This window comes from Camelus bactrianus, chromosome X, assembly GCF_048773025.1.
Source record: "Camelus bactrianus isolate YW-2024 breed Bactrian camel chromosome X, ASM4877302v1, whole genome shotgun sequence".
Classification (NCBI taxonomy): Eukaryota; Metazoa; Chordata; class Mammalia; order Artiodactyla; family Camelidae; genus Camelus; species Camelus bactrianus.
Genome location: NC_133575.1, coordinates 9144207 through 9162413, shown reverse-complemented (window position 1 = coordinate 9162413; position 18207 = coordinate 9144207). Strand labels below are relative to the sequence as shown.

Genomic DNA, 18207 nt, shown 5'->3' with positions numbered 1-18207 from the left:
GAAACTGCCACAGCAGCTTCTAGCATCCTGTTCTCTCTAAAGATGCATACACTGATTGCCCAATCTTGTGCTCAGAAGCTTGAGAAAACACGAGGTCAGTTTCCTGTGACCGTCTGTGTTATAGATATCCCGCTGGGGCTGGAACTAACAGCCTTAAACTGGGCCAGCCTTGTTCTGAAATGATGATTATGGTAACTCTGCCTCCAGAGGGATGGGGAATCACCGAGGTGAGCAGAACAGACCATGGTGTGAATGGGGGCAGAGGGGATGAGGCGGGAGCTGGTCGCTGGGAGGGTAAGGCCACAGCTAAAACGCGCGCGGGCGCCATGGTGACAGCCTTAGCCCCCACCCCACAAGCATCACAACAGTTGGACAGATTGGCCAGCTAACCCCCCGGACTCCACGTGGGGCAGCTGCAGGCCGGCAACTTTTGACTAGAAGACACTTGGACCATGAGTGCCCTGCCCAGGATGTGCAGGCCTGTATCTTCAAATTCAGATCCAGGACCACCCTCAGGGAGGAGTCCGTGGCCCCATCAAGCACGTCATGGACGAGATTTTATCCCTGTGAGTTATGTAAACAACAAGAGCAACAACAAAAGCTGGCAACGCAAAGGTCCAAAAAATACACACGCGCTAGAAGACAGCTTTCTAAAAACGAAAAACACTATGCTATATTCTTTGCAAAAAAAAATTAAGAATAAGCATTCCATTGACACTGGCATTATTCACTTTGAAGATCAATTATGTGCCTGAGTAATCAGGATTTCTATCAAGACCAACTGATGGAGGTCTGGGCAGAATTTCTTCATTCAGGGTTGCATCTAGGAAATGTTTCCATCATTCGAACTTCTTATCATTTTGAAAGAATAGAGACATTTTATTTTGGGTAAGGAAAAACTTAGGGTAAGCCCTTCTCAAAACACAGAAAGAGCTGTCATATGGAAGAACATCTGAGTTGGCAGAATGGGGAGAAATAGGTGAAGGTTTCAAAGAGGCATATTTTACTCAATATGAGGCAAAGTCAGGGATTTCAAATCAAACCAACTCCTTTGCAAAGTAGTGAGGTCTCCAACACTGGAAGCATTCAAGGAAATACCAGACTACGATGTATTCTGGGTCTGTTAGAGGAAACACAGCGAACACAACTGGTGATCCCTCAAGCCCTTTACAATCCTAAGAGTCGACCCCCTTGTGAAATCCATCAACCAATTCTGCATCGATCATTCCAGTGGGGCAACTGGCTCTGCTAAGTGCAAAGCTCTGACCTCAGGGACTCTCTGAGTCACCAGCAGGCGACTGTCAACTCACCGACACTTGGCCATTGATGATGACCTCCTCGGAGAATCGCACTTTGACTGGATTGGACTTTAACCTTGCCTTTTTTGCAGCACTGATAAATGCTGATTTGGGAGACTAGAAAAAAAAAAGAAAACATGTGATCCAATTATTGGTAACATAAGACCAACCTTGTAATAGTTGTTTTCTGTCTTTAGCCTCCCAGAAATTTCTAAAGAGTGTTCACTGCTTGCTCAATTCAAGGGCTAAGTACAAATTATGGATGCCATCGGAACCCTGTTCTGCTCGTAAAGTAGTAAGTTTCATTTAGTCACGAACCAGAACTGTAAACAGCAGGTCCCATGTTCTTACTGAGCACATTTCCAAGGATATTATAAATGAGAATTGTAAAAGTATATAAACTCTGCTTTTTAACACAGAGCTTTGAGTAGTGTGGAAGGTGGGTGGTGGTCAAGTCTCACGTTGGGCTGATGATAAGCTGATTATTAATTATCTATTTTAATAAGATGGAGAAGAGTCACTGATAGTTCTGAAATGGTGTATAATCACATTGTTATTCACATTAAGGGCATATGGGCATGTGAGCAGGCAAGCGTGTACACACACACACACACGCAAGTGCAACAGCTTCCACAATTCATGTGCCCGAAACTTGAGTTTCAGCCTGTTTTTGGTAACCTGTGATCCTAGGACCTTCCTGGTCAGGGTAGAGAGGAGACTTTGACTTAAAATGGGAATTCAGCTTCCAGTTCTGCCTCACCTTTTAGGTTCCTTATACTGTCTTTCATCGGAAAGAGGGGCTGAGGGATTCAGCTGGTCTCCCTCAGAAATGGAAAGCACAGTGAGAAAAGCTGCTTAGATCTAGAGCTGTGATCTTGGTAAATTGACATCATCCAAGAAGTATCCTCGTTGCATAGTTTTTAAAAAATTAATTAATTAATTAATTGAAGTATATTCAATTTACAATATTGTGTTACTTTCTGGTGTACAACATAGCGATTCAGTTATACATATTTATATATTCTTTTTCATATTCTTTTAAATTATAGGTTATTACAAGCTATTGACTATAGTTCCCTGTGCTATACAGTAGGACCTTGTTGTTTATCTATTTTATATACAGTAGTTTGTATGTGCTAATACCAAACTCCCAGTTTATCCCTCCCTCAACCCTTTCCCCTTCGATATGTTTGTTTTCTATGTCTGAGAGTCTGTTTCCGTTTTGTAAGTAAGTTGATTTGTATCATTTTTTTTTTAGATTCCACGTATAAGTGATATCATATATTTGTCTTTCTCTGTCTGAGTTATTTTACTTCGTATGATAACCTCTAGGTCCACCCATGTTGCTGCAAATAGCATTATTTCATTCTTTTTTATGATTGAGTAGTATTCCATTGTATACATACATACAAACACATATACGTATACTACAACTTCTTTATCCAGTCATCTGTTGATGGACATTTAGGCTGCTTCCATGTCTTGGCTACTGTAAATAGTGCTGCTATGAACACTGGGGTGCATGTAAGTTTTCGAATTAGAGGTTTTTTCTGGCAATATGCTCAGGAGTGGGATTGCTGGATCATATAACTCTATTTTTAGTTTTTTGAAGTATCACCATATTGCTTTCCATGGTGGCTGCACCAAATTACACTCCCACTGTCTCGTTAAATAGTTTTACCAAAGCCTGAGGAAGGAAACTCAGATCATAGGCATCTACTATGTTGAAGGCACGTCTGTGTATTTTTAAAAAGGACTGCATTCTCTACTGAACCTAATATAGACTTCAACATTTAGCTTAAATCATCCAATTGCTATTTTATAGATTAAAATGGCCCAAATATTGGAAATTGTACATGGTTCAAGCTATGGATTTTCATACTATGCAGCCCTAAGGGACTGAGGCTATTGTGTGAAGAATTCTGGTAGCTGACTCTGGAATCAACACAGAGGCTCAACCTCCGTGTACTGCATTAATCTCAAAGCACAAAAAGCAATTAGGGTGTCCTATACTTTGAATTTCAAGTGGAAAGGGAAGAAAAAAGGATTCCCATCTTTGTCAAATGCAAGTATACTTGAGATCAACTTAAAAATAATACGATGGAATGGATAAGTAAAATGTGGTCCAGCCATACAATGGCATCCTTTTCATCCATAAAAGGAAGGAAGTCCTGATACACGGTACAACATGGATGAGCCTCGAAAGCATGTTAAGTGAAAGAAACCAGACACAAAAGGCCACATACTGTACGACTTGATTCCATTTGTATGAAATATCCAGAACAGGATAATCCATAGAGACGGAAAGTAGGTTTGTGGTTGCCAGGGGCTGGGGAGCAGCGAATGGGGAATGACTGTTGAATGGGTACAGAAGTCAATAGTCAGCAATGGTTGCACAAGACTGTGAGTGCACTTAATGCCGCAAAATTATACAATTTGGTTAAAATACACATAACAGAAATCTAGCACTCTATTGTAATAAAACAAAACCACTGTTGGGGAAAAAAACATGATAAAACATGTGCACGTGAATTCCTGCGTGGGGTTCTGCCTCAACACTGAGAAAAGCCTGTTATTTCAAAAGTTCCCCTCCACATCCATCCCCTCCTTCGCTCTGAGCACTGTCTTAGAGGACCGGATGGATAGATGGGTCACCTCCGGAGTTTCAATTCCTCCATTTATGCAACTGTTTTCAGAAAACGGCTGCTCTTTGAAAACAAAACGAAATGAAAGAAAAAACCAAAAAAAACTACAAATGGCTGCTCCTCAGAAGAACTGCTCTGAACGCACTCAACGTGACTTTTAAAAATCCTGGTGTAGAGCCGAAGGGATGTCACGGTGGTGTTCTCTTAGGGATCGTGGCAATTATAGGGCCAAGTTTAGTCATGATTAACGAACAAATCATACAGTAGTGAGTTCATCTGCTTTGGATATGCCATATTTTTTTTAGCTGAAGGGAAAACATTATTTTCCTGTAATGATTTTAAGCAGGCGATATTTATATCGGTACAATGAGCTTAGCGCCAGTGAAGCGGCTGTAATAAAGTTGCCCACAAGAGACACTGCTAATTAGATGAGATGTCTGAATGCGGTAACGCCTCCCTTCTCAGCATTGCTGGGGAATGAAGGATTGCACACGTGTTCAATGTGCCAGATACTAAGGTTTACCCCTTATGCGTCTGAACTTTTCAATGTACTCTTTTAGCACACTTTTCTAAAATCATCTACATAATTTCTTGCTTCAATAGAAAAGTATATTTAACAGAATTTAATTTTGTATGCCTCTCGTTGGATGTAGAATCTTAGAATGCAGTGAGGTTTCCTTGGAAGTACAGTTATATGTTCCTAAAGCAAGTGGCCCCATATAGCAGAACTTGCCGAGCTGGGGATGCTTGTCTCTTCTGTTTGTAGCTGTGACATGCCCACCTCTTGGAGCCTCACTTCTGTATTTATTTACCATGCCCTAATGACAAACCTGGTAATCTAGGAAAACCAGAAAGGAAACTAGATAGCCAGAGTAGTTAAGTAAGTATTATTTTGTACACATTTTGAAGTCAACAGACTTGGGATAAAAGTCAAAGAATCCATACAAACGCATTTTTCTTGTTCTGGATTTGTGACTATTTCATATAATTGACGCACATTTTAAAAATTACTTTTTGGTAATAAAAACATAAGCTCTTCAAGTCTGAAGGTTACTGAATTAGAATCAACAGAGTAATGGCTTCTTCCACTGGCTGGAGTTATTTCTGGTACATGGGGTATGTAAACCAGTCATGACTGCAGTTTTGACTCTGATCTCTCTTTGTGGCTCAAAAACAAACCAAACAAACAAACAACCTCCCCAAACAAACAAATAAATAAACAAAAAACAACCTGCACCACCCAAAAACCTGATGAATTAATTCTTAGCAAGCTTCAGACCATTAAATACTGATCACAAGCATTTCATATCCTGTGGTGGAAATGACAAGTCATTACCATTTAGAATAAGCAGATTCCCCTGCTGTTAATTAATTTTAAGATTAGAGGAACTTTAATCAACCCCTGTACCTCTCCCCAAATTTGTGGGCCACGATAGATGGCTGACATGCTCCTGATGCTTTTAGATACTCTTAGAAGTCCCTAGAACAGAGGTTTTTTTTTTTTAAAAACTACATAAATAAGATAAATCTCTGAAACTGAAGTATAAAGTCTTGAACTTGTGATCCCTGTAGCTCTACAATACTACTTATACAGTAGGCATTGAGGCCTAACTAGCCCACCATTATCTCTGCATGACTTAGTTTGGAGTTCCCCTGAAGCACACCCCAAGACGAGGATTCACAGGCAGGTAGCTGACTGGGGGACGCATGGGTAGGTGAGCAGGGGAAGGGAGACACAGAGGGTGAGGAAGCCAACGAAGCATTCACTGTTAAGTCAGGCACCACTGTGAACAACTGGAGGTTAACCCTGCTGGGAGCCTTTGGGAAACAAGGCGGGACACATGCTTCAGGGTTATGCTGACTGCGGAGAGAGGGAGCTGGGGTATTTGCCCACGAGCTCCTGTCAATCAGTGATGAAGGGGCTGCTCTTACAAGAGTGATAACTCCTAACGGAGTGCTCCTAGAGCACTTCTGGCTTCATGACCATGCTCCTGTGGCCAGAAAAAGCCCACAGGCAAAGCATCAGCGGCACTCTCAGCTGAAAATTGGGCCTGCATGCTCAGCATGATACATGCCAAGGGGATACATGCTGCATTCTGAGAGCATCTATTGTATTGGAGCTTCCATGAGGAGGTGTGTAGCCTTCCTTGGGTATGCGGAACACACCGGAAGGTAGATGACAGTAAATGAGAGGTAGGCAAGGGGGTCTCTGAGCTCTCTGGCCTAGAAGAAGTCTGATGGAAGGCGAATCAGGGTAGCTCAGAGATGCCAGAACTGAGAGTGACTTAGCCTGAGTCCCATTGAATTGGGGCTGTGTGAGGGGAGGTTACAGAGACTCTTTAAATACTCTCTGTGTCAGGTAATGTTGGACTGGAGCGTTCTGAAAGTCCTCGACTTGGGAACTGTGGAAAGGAAAGAAGGAAGCAGTTGATCAAGAAAGACCTGTAATAAAAAATGGTAACAGTACAAGGAAAGAAAGTGGTCCATCAGAGCAGAACAAACAAAATCCACAAGTGACTCCAAACTTCCTCTTCTAAAATTCCATCCTGAGGAAATGCTACTAAATACAGAGGAAGATTTATACACAGAGCTCTTCTTTGTAGAATTATTTATAATACAAACACATTAGAGACAGGATGAACGGCTTAATGACGGGCATTGGTTAAGTAAATCTTGGTTCAGTGAAATGTTTTACAGCCACGTGTATAATGCTTATAGAGAACCCTTGGCGACATGCAAAATAAAAGTGTGCATGTAATCTGATCTCAGCCACTGACAAGGCCTTGGACTAGAAGACTGGAAGGCACTAGGCCAACATGTTTATACCAGTTGTCTTTTTTTGAGGAAAAGTTCTGCCAACACATATTTTTCTGCTTCTGAATTTCTTTCTGTACTTTCACAATTTTTCTCTAAGAAATAAAGTAAAAATGGTGGAGAGAGAGAGAGCCCTCCATAATACTTAAAATAGAAGGCAAAAGCCTGTTAAATTCTTATCAAACAATTTTGGGCATCCTAAGACTTTGCTCCCAGGCCCCCCTGACCTGGGCCTCCGAGGAGATTGATTACTGCGGCCGGGACACGTTGGGGTGCCCTGGGAACACGTGGAATATGGCAAAAAGGTGTAAACACTGGCTCTGTTTTGACTGGATCTTATTATGCAGAAGAGGTACAACATCAAAAATGCTGACCAGTAAGGTGCAAATAAATTAAAATGCCAATTTTTATCATCTGTAATAAAAGTAGAATTTATGGACTTCTTTTTGGTCTTGGGGATCATTTGTTTCTGTCAATCCTGGTTGCCAAGAGAATGTTTAGGAAATAAATAAAATCTTGGGGAAAAATTTTTTTTAAAGCCATGAGTGTGCTTGTAGGAAAATCCAACCGCAAAAATATAAGTAAAAGTTTGTGGTCTCTTTTCCCATTTGCTCTCCTCTTTCCATTAATGTATTTAAGTAACTTTGGAGTTTCAACTCCTTTATTTCAACTCTTACAATTCAGAGAAGGAAGAAGCCATTTTAGACTGGATTGCTAAGGGGGAAGACTTTAGGCGGGACATGGGTTCCCGAGTCGGGTGATTTTGGTCCCCAGGAACATTTGGCAATGTCTGGAGACATTTTTGGTTGTCAGCACTCAGGGAGAGGATGCTCCCGGCATCTAGTGGATGGAGACCGAGAATGCTGCTGAGACTTGAAAGGTGGGAAGGATTTGGCTAGGCTGAGGAGGAGGTGGCGGGTGGAGCACGTGTTGGGCATGTCAGGAAAGAGGGCTGGTCAAAGGAAGGTCAAAGATGAGCACTCACCTACAATGACTGGCCGGGACTGACGGACTCTGCTGGCCATAAGAACAAGCAACACTCCTAAATGTTGGGGCTAAATGCTGACTTTCAATAGAGCACAGCAGCAGGAGCCACCTGAACTTCTAGAAAATTCCAGATTATCTGTTAAAAGGAACTTCCGTGATTCATGGATAGTAATGAGTATCCATACGAGTCACGCAGAATCAAAGGACAAGCAGAGCAAGCTGAGCAACAAGGCAGAACCCTTAACTGAAATGCAAAATCCTCTAAGTCTACTGCGTGGGATCAAACACTACCCCACATGCAAAAAGGACCTGGTTGGGAGTAAAATGGGTCTGATCTTGCACTGCTAATAGGTTATAAAGTGGGGGAGAGAGAATTCAGGAAAGACAGTGTAAACTCAAATTCCATCAGGAATTTACAGTTGGCCAATCACTTGTATTACATTTGACATTGGCTCCCCCAAAATGTATTTGTCCACCGCAGAGAAATGAGGAAGTGTGGATAGATATGAAGCAGGAGAGAGCGACAACTGGGTGAACTGAAACGATCTAAAAACACAGGAGCTAGACTTTCTGTGGAAGGAACATTGAAGTCACGAGGTGGTGGAGCAGGGAGGCCCTTGGATGGGATGGCATCTGACCTTCTTCTTATACAGATGAGAGACTGGAGTTCTGAGCCGGTGTGGGAGTCCCCTGTGAAACTGTTAGGAATCAGATCTCAAATCTTGGTTCTTTTACATCCTGCTCTCTCCTTAGATTTCAAATCCAAATGTGTGTGTGTGTGTGTAGGTGTGTCAAAGAGGTGGGACTAAAAGTAACAGTCGATATGAAACTGCACTTTTAATATCTGTAGTGATGTCCCCGCATGTCATAACCTGTTGTCTTGGTTGGTTCTAGTTGTGATCTTATCCTATCTTGAATACATATGTTTTTTTTCCTGCCTTTAATGCCTAGCCTATAGCACTGAGAAGGAACGAGGAATCTCATTGGGGTGACGGAAGTGTTCTCAAACCGGATGGTGGTGACGACTGCGTACCTCCATAAACTTTACAAACATCGCTGAACTGTACACTTACGATGGGTGGATGTTACGATATGCAAACTCCACTATGATAAAGCGGTTGGTAACAAAATCATGGGAACTGAAGGCAATACGATTTTCATCATTCCCCACGCTCCTGACCAAGGCTGCTGAATCCAGCTCTGACGGTCACATGATCTCTAAAACTCACCTCTAAAGCAGGTCTCGCTGAAACGTTCAATGTCTCTACCGAATTATTTAGAGGCGGGGTAAGAAAAACAATCATGCTTCGACCTCCTACAATTAGATATTCCCGTTAGATTTGTGGCCCTTGAGCTGGAAACTTAAGAATCACCAGAAAATGCTTGCGTTTTGTGTCATTTCCAGATGTGACAGTTACACAGGACTGAAGAGCTGATTTTCAAGATATTTAGGAAGCACATTACTTTCTTGTCTCTGCAGTGAATGCTTTGTTATCACAGAGTAGCAAATACAAACAATCAAGATGCTTCAACTGGTACTGTGAACGCCTACTATTTTTCTTTGCTGTTATTCATCAGAGGGGAGTGAGAGGAGGAGACGGAAGTCTGGGATCACGCAGTGGCACTTTTACTCGCAGGATACTTACAGGATAAGGCTGAATGACAGTGAGGAGGATCGATTCTTTGCAGCTCCTGTAAGAGGGAAAAACAGCCATATTTATGATGCGCACGGAGCCCGGACTCTAACAGCGACAGTGTTCTTCTGAAACGCAATGTGCGATCGTTGGCGAACGTTCCCTGGGCTCCCAGGGCAGAGAATCAAAAAGCTCAGAAGTGGGCTTTCAGACCACAGCGAAAACCAGAATCCAGTGTTCACCCAGGGGTCACAAACAGCCCAGTGGAAAGCTTCCCATTCAGTTTATGTCGGGTGATATTATCTGCGAAGCCCAACAGCAGGGGCCTAAAATCAAACCCTCCCAGGGAAGACGGATTTTAGAAGCCTCAGCTCAATCTCTTCACACTTTTTCCTGCTCTCAAAATGGACCCTCCCCTTCTGATTTCCCTGTAGCTGCTTAAAATGGTCTGTGGAGTTTTCTGGAAGGGAGAGATTTTTAAAAATTCTATCCATTCCTTGAACATCATTATCTTTTAAAAAACATTTAATTTTTTTAATTTATTTTTAGTGGAGGTACTGAGGATTGAACCCAGGACCTTGTGCGCACTAAGCACGTGCTCTACCACTGAGCTGTACCCTCCCCCGATCATTATCTTCTTAGGGTCAGCATCATGAAAGAAAAAGGTCACTGGAGGTTTCTTAGGTAAAAACAGCATCCCAGCAAACGTGACTTCCCACACTGTGTGGCTTTCAAAGGCTGTAACAACATCACCTAGGACCTTGGGCAGACCAACGTTTCAAACCGGTGCTCACTGGGAAACAATGCTCCCCACAGGGAACACTTTGTAGCTAAGAGCAGCACAATGTAATATAATGGTTTATTTAATTTCCCCCCAGTAACCCAAACCTTTCAAACAACTCAAACCCCTGGGGAAAAATCGCATTATGGGTTATAACAGTTTTTCTTCCTTCCTTCCTTTGTTCCTTTTTTTACCCTGAGTAGAAGAGAGGTTAGCTGCCGCTGTGTGGAGGGGCTGACTTCTTCACTTAAGGTGGTAATTAATTACCTGCATTTGTGGTTTCCCGCCCCGATGAGTCACGCGAAGGGGATGTGTTGTAGTGCTGTTCCCTTGGAGAAGCCACTATGAACTGCCTTTCTAGCATGATGTGCTCGTCTGCCCCGGACTGTGAGCCCATTGCCTGGGGTGGACCATGTGCTGCTGATGTGCCCCCAGAAGCAGTGGGCGTGGGCCCTGAGGGAGGCAGTGGGAGGGGAAAGGCGAGGAATCAATGGAGAGGGAAAGGAGGACTTGAACTCAAGAATCGGAAGAAAAATCAGAATATTTAAGGCTGATGGTGATGGTGGGGAGGAGAATACCCTACTGACAGTGGCCTGTCAGCTTCCATGGGGTCCTGGTTGCCAAGGGTTGGCAGAAGACCCTAATAACTGGAGTGGCAGCCAGTACTCCCGCTGGATGGAGTAACAGAGCAACAGTGTAGTCAAATGATAAGTCAGTGGATAAGATGAACGATCATGCACTGCTGCTGGCCGTGTAGACAGGGGTAGCAGTTCCGGGGGGCAACCTGGCACCCTCAGGCAGACTTCAGTGTTACAAGCACTATGACCCAACCATTCCACTCCAGTTTATATCAAAGGAATTCTGCCACTAGCCTTTCAGGGAACGTGAGTGAGGATGCCCCCTGTAGTGGAAGCACTGGAGGCCAGGAGGGCGTCCACCGCTCGGGGGGTGGGTGTGTGAAGGTGCGGACAGCGGAATGATGCGGCAGGAGAATCAGGGGCTGAGGTGTGCATGTTGGGTGAAACTTAACACGCAGTGTCAGAGACAGGATGAGATACTGAACTTAACACCATTTACAAAAGCTCAAAACACATGTCCACAAAACAGCAACACGCATTTGGAAGAATGTAACCAAACATGACAGGATACATAGGAAACATACTAGAACGGTTTGCTCTCGGGGGAGATGGGAGTGGGGGGGGGGGTGAGCATAAACAAATAAAACCAGACAGGGGCCTTGCATGGGTCTCTGATGATGATCATTTATAGCATGAATTTATGAGTTTGATTAATCCAACTCTGCACCTGTGATTTTTTAAAAAAATTTATAATTTGAAATAGGATGAAGAAATCTGGGGTAGTCATATGTCAACACACTTACAAACTGTGTAAGGGGAGGGGCTCTTGGAGATGTCTAGAGTGATCCTGAATTTGCTCACCAAGACGATGGAGAACCAGCCTCCCAGCTCTTGGGGCCACCTGGGTGGGTTTACACAGCCCCTGGACTCCCACCATTTCCCCTGTGGACTTCTCCACAAGAGGAACAAATACTCAGAAAGCAACACAAATAGAAGCGAAGTACTGCTTTTCAGCTTTCAAGTTTCCCTTGTTCATAGCAAAGAAAAACCAGTCAGCAGACAAGAACTGTGATGGAGCCCCGCTGACGGAAGACTTCATGTGTGGCAGCCGTGGTGTGGGCCCGTTTTTCCTGCCTGGTCTGCTCTACCCAAGTCTAACGGGCCCGGACTTCATCCTCTGGGCAGAGCTGGTTGAAGCTGAGTGTTGGAAGTAGTCCACCGGACGTCCTCTCTCCAGAATCAGAACTACGACACCCAGACGAAGAGAGCTGGGGGCTCAGTCACATTCATGACTGACTAAGAGGAAAGGTTACAGATGTCAGTGGTCCCCTGAGCAGGCCTGGCTGGCCAGCATTCTGTTAGAAATAAAATCATTGATGTAAATGATCTCAGGATGTGATCTATCATCAGCTCTGGGAATGGCTTTTATTTCTGTTTGCTCTCATCTCTAAGTACTTAATTATCACCTGCCAGACAAGAAGAATTAAGTCCACAATGCTTTGGGTCCCTTAGGATTCCAACCCTAGAAGGAAAAAAAGATCAAAGCCATACATGTTCATCTGTTACGGGATGCTAAGATGATTGAGGTGGACTCAGCTAAGGCCTCATGCCAATAACCCCTACATGCCAAAACAGGGTGCGGCAGGACTTTCAAAGGAGGTATTAAAAACCAGAGTTTGGGATCTTTAACCCCTTATTCATCTCAGGGTCTCACTCATGACTTAATTTTTTTAAAAAAACACAGAGAGGCCAGTAGAAGCAGCACAATCCCAAGGAGGAGAGGCTACATTTGCAAAATAACTACCCTTCCAATGAGGCCAGCCCAGAGGGTGCAATTCCTGTGGACGATATATGGAAGATGCAGTAGGAATGGCGCCCTGGGTCTTGCTCAGCTGAGCTCCTTCTGGGGCAAGAGGACCGCAGTAGAAAGATGAAGAGACTAAGCAGCGTTGGACAAAGCCAGCCGTTGGGTACTATCTGAATCAAGGGAACTGCAGGTAGAGCAACTCAACAGAAGACTTTTCTAGAAGTACCCACAAGGCAAAGAGTCAACCTTCATGGTCTTCCACGGATAGAGGAAACCAGTGTTGGACCACATTGGTGCCGATCAAGTGAGGACCTTCCTGCTTTTTACCTCACTGTCCAGGCCTCATTTGAATGTGGAAGGAGCCAAAGCTAGAGAAGGATGTTGGAGAATGCCCCCTGACCCGCTGTAGGCTTCCCAGGCCAGAAATAAGGGCAAGGAAGAAGTTATTTGGGGCTGGCAGTTTTGATTATTACACGACAACTGAACATTTTAATTATAGATGACAAGTTGTTGTGATTACAAGTGTACAAGTGACTGGAGAATTTTTTCTGAACATGCTTAATACCTTTCTGGAGCCTGCCTGAGATTTTATTGCAGGCTAAGGCAGGCCTGGCCCTGGAGAGCTGTTAGGAACAGGCAGTGGGGTAAAGAACACAGTTGCTTTACGATTCCACCCTCGGAGACCACACTTATCCCTAATTTCTCTTTACTTAAACTGACTTGAATAGATCAGATTATCTGAGCCCAAACAATCCCTGACTAAGACAGTGAGTGCTCAGAACCTGAAGAAGAAACGTAAAAAGGTAAATGCAAGAATAAGGGGTATGAGGTAGTCGGGTGGGCAGGAGAACGGACGGACCCACCAGGCTGGGGGTGGGGGGGAACGCTCATTTCCCCTAGAGCAGTGCTCAATGGCACCATCTTTATTTGTTCACTTCTGGAAAAAGAAGCAAATATTCACAGCTCCAGGGCAGTCTTGTTAGGAGCAGACAAGCCCCTGGAGAAGGTACTCGTTACTCATCTTAGATGCTAACAAAATGAACAGAGAGACTGCGTTAGCTTCCCACTGCTGCTGTAATAAATTACCACAACTCCGTGGTTTGAAACACCACAAATTTATCATCTTACAAGTCTAGAGGTCGAGAGTCTGAGATGGGCCTCACTACGCTATAATCAAGGTGTCAGTAGGGCTGCACTGCATCCTGGAAACTTTTCCAGATTCTGAAGGCTTCCTGTATTCCTTGGTTCATGGCCCCTTCCTCCATGTTCAAAACCAGCAATGCAGCATCCTGAAATTTCTCCCTATCTCTCCTGACTCTCTCACTTATAAGGGCCCTTGTGATTACATTGGGTTCACTTGAATAGTCCAGGAAAATTGCTCCAGCCTTAACTGAGTCACACTTGCAGAGACATAGGCTCTGGGAATTAGGATGTGGACATCTTTAGGGGCTCGCTGTTCTGTCCTACCACAGATACTAGCTTTATTAGTTATCTAGTGCTACATAACAAATTACCAAAACCCTAGTGACTTAGAGCTACACACATTTATTATCTCATAGTTTCTATGAGTCACACATATGAGTATAACTTCACTTGGTCATCTTTTTCAAGGTCTCTGATGAGAGCCATCAAAGTGCTATTCAGGGCTGAGGCCTCATCTGAAAACTCACTTGGGAAGGATCTACTTCCAAGCACACTCTTGGAGTTTGTGGCAGGATTAAATTACTTTTGGGGATGTTGGACCAAGGGCCTCAGTTTCTTGCTGGCACTTGGCTAGAGGTCACCCTTAGTTCCTTGCCACATGGGCCTCCCCAACATGGCAACTTGCTTCATCAAACCAGCAAAGAAGAGAGTCTCCTTCGGCAAGATGGAAGGTATAATCTTAGGTAACATAATCATGGAAATAACATCCCATCACCTTTGCCATATTCTGTTGGTTGGAAGCAAGGCACAGGCTCCATCCATAGTAAAAGAGAAGGGAATACACAAAGCTATGAACACCAAGAGGCAGGAGTCATTGGAGGCCATCTTAGTTTCTGTCTGCCACACCAACAAAGAGGTTCAAGTGACCTACAAGTATCTCAAAAGTAGTGTCTACCCATGACTTCACCTCACCCACAGTTTTTTTGTCAAGAACGTCAGGAAGAAGCATTGCTCGGCATACCTTGTTAATTTGAAAATGGGAACCATTTTTCAAAATACGTCCATTATACTCACGGCATTTAAATGCTTTGTGTCTGTAGTAATTCTCTGTAAATTGCCTGAAACATAACCTATATTGATTTTAATTTCACCACTTAATGAGTAAATGAAGTTATTTGAATTGAAATAAAAGATTCCAATATGTTATTTATCATTAGGACTGGGGATAGGTTTTTCTTCTGTTTTCTCTCGCCTATAATTATTTAATTATAACCTGCCAAATAAGAAAAATTAACTCTGTAGTGTCCTGGGTCCCTTAGAATTGCCTAACCCTAAGATCCTAGGAGGAAAAAAAAAAAAAACTATGCTATTTAAAAATAGCCTTAACAGAAAGATTAGAATTGGCAATGAAAGATGTCACATTCAAGTACTCAGACAACTTCTTTTTATGAAGGCCTGAAACAGCTAGAGACTTTACAAAAGCCCCAGTTAGAAGCACGTTTAGAGAAGTATTATTTCATAATAGATGCCAAGTGAATTTTCTACTTTTGAAGAGTAATTTCAAATTGCAGGCCCGATACTTTTTACATGGTTGAATTTGTCACAAACACTATTTTAATCCCTGTATGACAGTGCTGACCTGCCGAGGAAAATACAGTCTAATCTACCCTCAACCACTCCTATCAAATCTGCCTTCAATTCCTCTCTTTTCATTCCTTTAACAATAGCCTTTTCTTATCCTTTTCTGACGGAGAGTCCCTTGAAACATGCTCGGGACACTCAGCATCAGTGGTTGGAGGTCATGCTTTTGCATCACAGCCCATTTTAAGATTTCATTGGATGTGATTCTGTTGCAGCAAGCGAAGTGATGTAAGGAAGAACCTCAGTCTAATGAGTCTTTCAGTATTAAAATCCCTTTCACCAATGAAGTTAAAGCCGCTGTTTGATTTCTCTTAGAGCAGGATAGCTTGGCACCATTCGTTAACTGGCTTTCCCACTTTATATGTACACGATCTTAATATTGCAATATCTGACCACATTGGCATGCACTACTGTGCAACATTTCCCTTCTAGACTGACTCAGTAGATTCCCTGAATTAACTCAGAGATTGATACAAATTTACAGAGTTGTGAAGAATACGGAGATTTCCTCAGGGACTGGGAAAACAGAACAAAACAAAATGAAAACAAAATAACTACAGTAAAAAGAATATATTTTATGTCAAAGTTCAAAAGTATTGCTTTAAAAGAAAAAGGTCCAAACAAGTTAAGTATATGATTTTAAACTTCACAAATGGAAACAAGGAATCGATTCATGAAGCCTAAAAGGTTAGGCTTTTCAAAGACAAAGCAAAGAGGTAATTTAGGGCTACAGATGAAAGAATTTTGTCAACTCTAAAATTACATTCTAACCTAACTCTAAAGATTGATGTGCAGTATTTTTATTTGGAAAGAAAGATGGGAAGGCACAGTGAAAAAGTGTTTGAACTCTCACTTCTAAGGTAAATACATGCACACGTAAGAGTCTTTCTTCTTCCTAAACTGCAGAGTTCTTCAAAGAGATTAGAAAGACATTCTTTCCTGCAAGCTAGTGCACCTCAGCCTTTCAACTCTGCTGGAGGACAGTCACTATTCATGGAAATAAGAGCTGATCAAAAGCATTTCTTTAATGACTCTTTGCTCAGAGGAACCTTTCTGCAATCCTAGGGTATTACGAAGCCATTGAGATGCCTTCCATTTTTTCCTTCCTACCTAAACCTGGAGCTGTGAAAAAGACTACTGAGATGTTTGTGACCTGATGACTAGCTGGAACATTAAGTCAGCCTAGTCAACACAGCTTATGTATTGACTGTACGATCATACTGTTCATCTTTTCCCATCTGGGATATGGAGGTTCCAAAAATAGCCCTCAACAAACCACACCTTTTGGTACTCACGCCTCTGTGGAGCCTTCTCCCTTGAGTCTGGACTTACTTTTGGCAAATGGGATATTGTGGAAGTGGCAATGCACGACTTCCAGGTCTTGGCTAGAAGAATCCTAGAAGCCTGGCAGTGTCCACATGGGTGTCTTGGAATGCTCACTCTGAGAGAAGCCAACTGCCGTGTACGTCCAACAACCCTGCGGCCGCCACGTTGAGAGGTGGCTCGCCAGGCGGAGAAGCAGCATCGGGAGAGGGAGAGGGGCCCGGCCAGCTGCAGTGGTGCTAGCTGTCTACGTCAGGGCAACAACAGATGCCTGAAGAAGGCGCCTTGGATATTCAGTCCAAATAAGCCTTTCTACGGCTGTAACTCTAGCTGTCATTTAACTGAAGCCCCGTAAGCGACTGCAGCGAGAACCATGTGAAGGAGCCCAGTCAACCCACAGACTCATGAGATTAGAAATTATTTTATTAAGCCATTACATCTGTTGGGAGGCAGTAGAAAACAGGAACATCCTCTGTCCATAAAGAGTCTGAAAACTATGTTTTGAAAAAACAGGCAATCAAAGGCGTCAAATGGTTTTGAAAGTGAACATGTCTCGCTTAGCAAAGAAGGGAAAGTATTCGATCTAATGACTACCCAGGACACGGTCACGGATACACACACATAAAAAAAAAAAAATCTGTCATAGACGCAGATGCAGAAGTGTGGAAAAGCAGGCTACCTGCTGGAAGGGGACCAGGACCACTGTAACACTGATAATGGGTTTTTGGAGATTGGGGTAGAGGGGAAAAGAACTGCAAACTTAGGGGAGAGGACAAGCCCCAATCAGAGTCTTGGACTAAAAATGCTTCACTACAAAGAAGAATTTTGAGGGCACAACTGGCAGTGCATTGTGGGATATGTATTTGTAAAAGGAGGATTAAATTGCACTGTAATTTTAGGTTTAGAATTAAATAGCTTCCATACACCCAATGACTTGAATATAAACCTAGGGAGAGACCAGAATTCTTTGAAAAGTCTAACTGACATTTTACTGAATGCATTTAAGACTTAGGCTCTGCTTTTCTTTGTGAAGAATATGAGGCTATTAGGTTAAAATCCATCTAAATGATGCCGTGATCAAAATTAACATTTTAATGAAACTGTCTCATTTCAAGCCCTTTATTTTCTTGTATTGTTTAAACCTTTGCAGTAAAATTTCAGGTTAGGTATTCTGAATTTGGAAACTGCTGCTAAGAGAGTTCTGTTTGCATAGGATATTTGGTTTTGGTTTGACCTAAATTTTTTGTCCATTTAATTCATTTTTTTTGCTGAATGAAAATTGTCTTTGGCCTTTGAACTACTTCTCTTTAATTAATGGATGAAACTGGTACTTATATTTAAGATTTACAAAGGGCAGCAGGATCTTCTGAGATAAAAATGAAATTATTTCATACACCTGTATGTTACTAACTAGCTCTTGCCTCATTCATTCCTTCAGTAAGTATTTACTGAGTATTTAGCAGGTGTGAGGCATTTGGGATACAGCAGTGATTCTCAATGGGGAATGATTTTGCCCCCCAGGGGGCATTTGGCAATGCCTGAAGACTTTTATGATC

At 42.9% G+C, this 18207-nt stretch overlaps 1 protein-coding gene across 2 annotated transcripts in view; it reads right to left on the bottom strand.

Moving 5' to 3' along the window:
* The window catches only part of FRMPD4 (FERM and PDZ domain containing 4), a 486033-nt gene that overhangs the window by 34502 nt on the left and 433324 nt on the right, over positions 1–18207 (bottom strand). For both annotated transcript variants that reach the window (XM_074359181.1, XM_074359180.1), the window contains exons 5-6: positions 9391–9436; positions 1311–1415 (exon numbers count right to left, since the gene is read on the bottom strand). In XM_074359181.1, coding sequence (XP_074215282.1) covers positions 1311–1415; positions 9391–9436 — 151 coding nt within the window. The remainder of the gene's footprint in view (positions 1–1310; positions 1416–9390; positions 9437–18207) is intronic.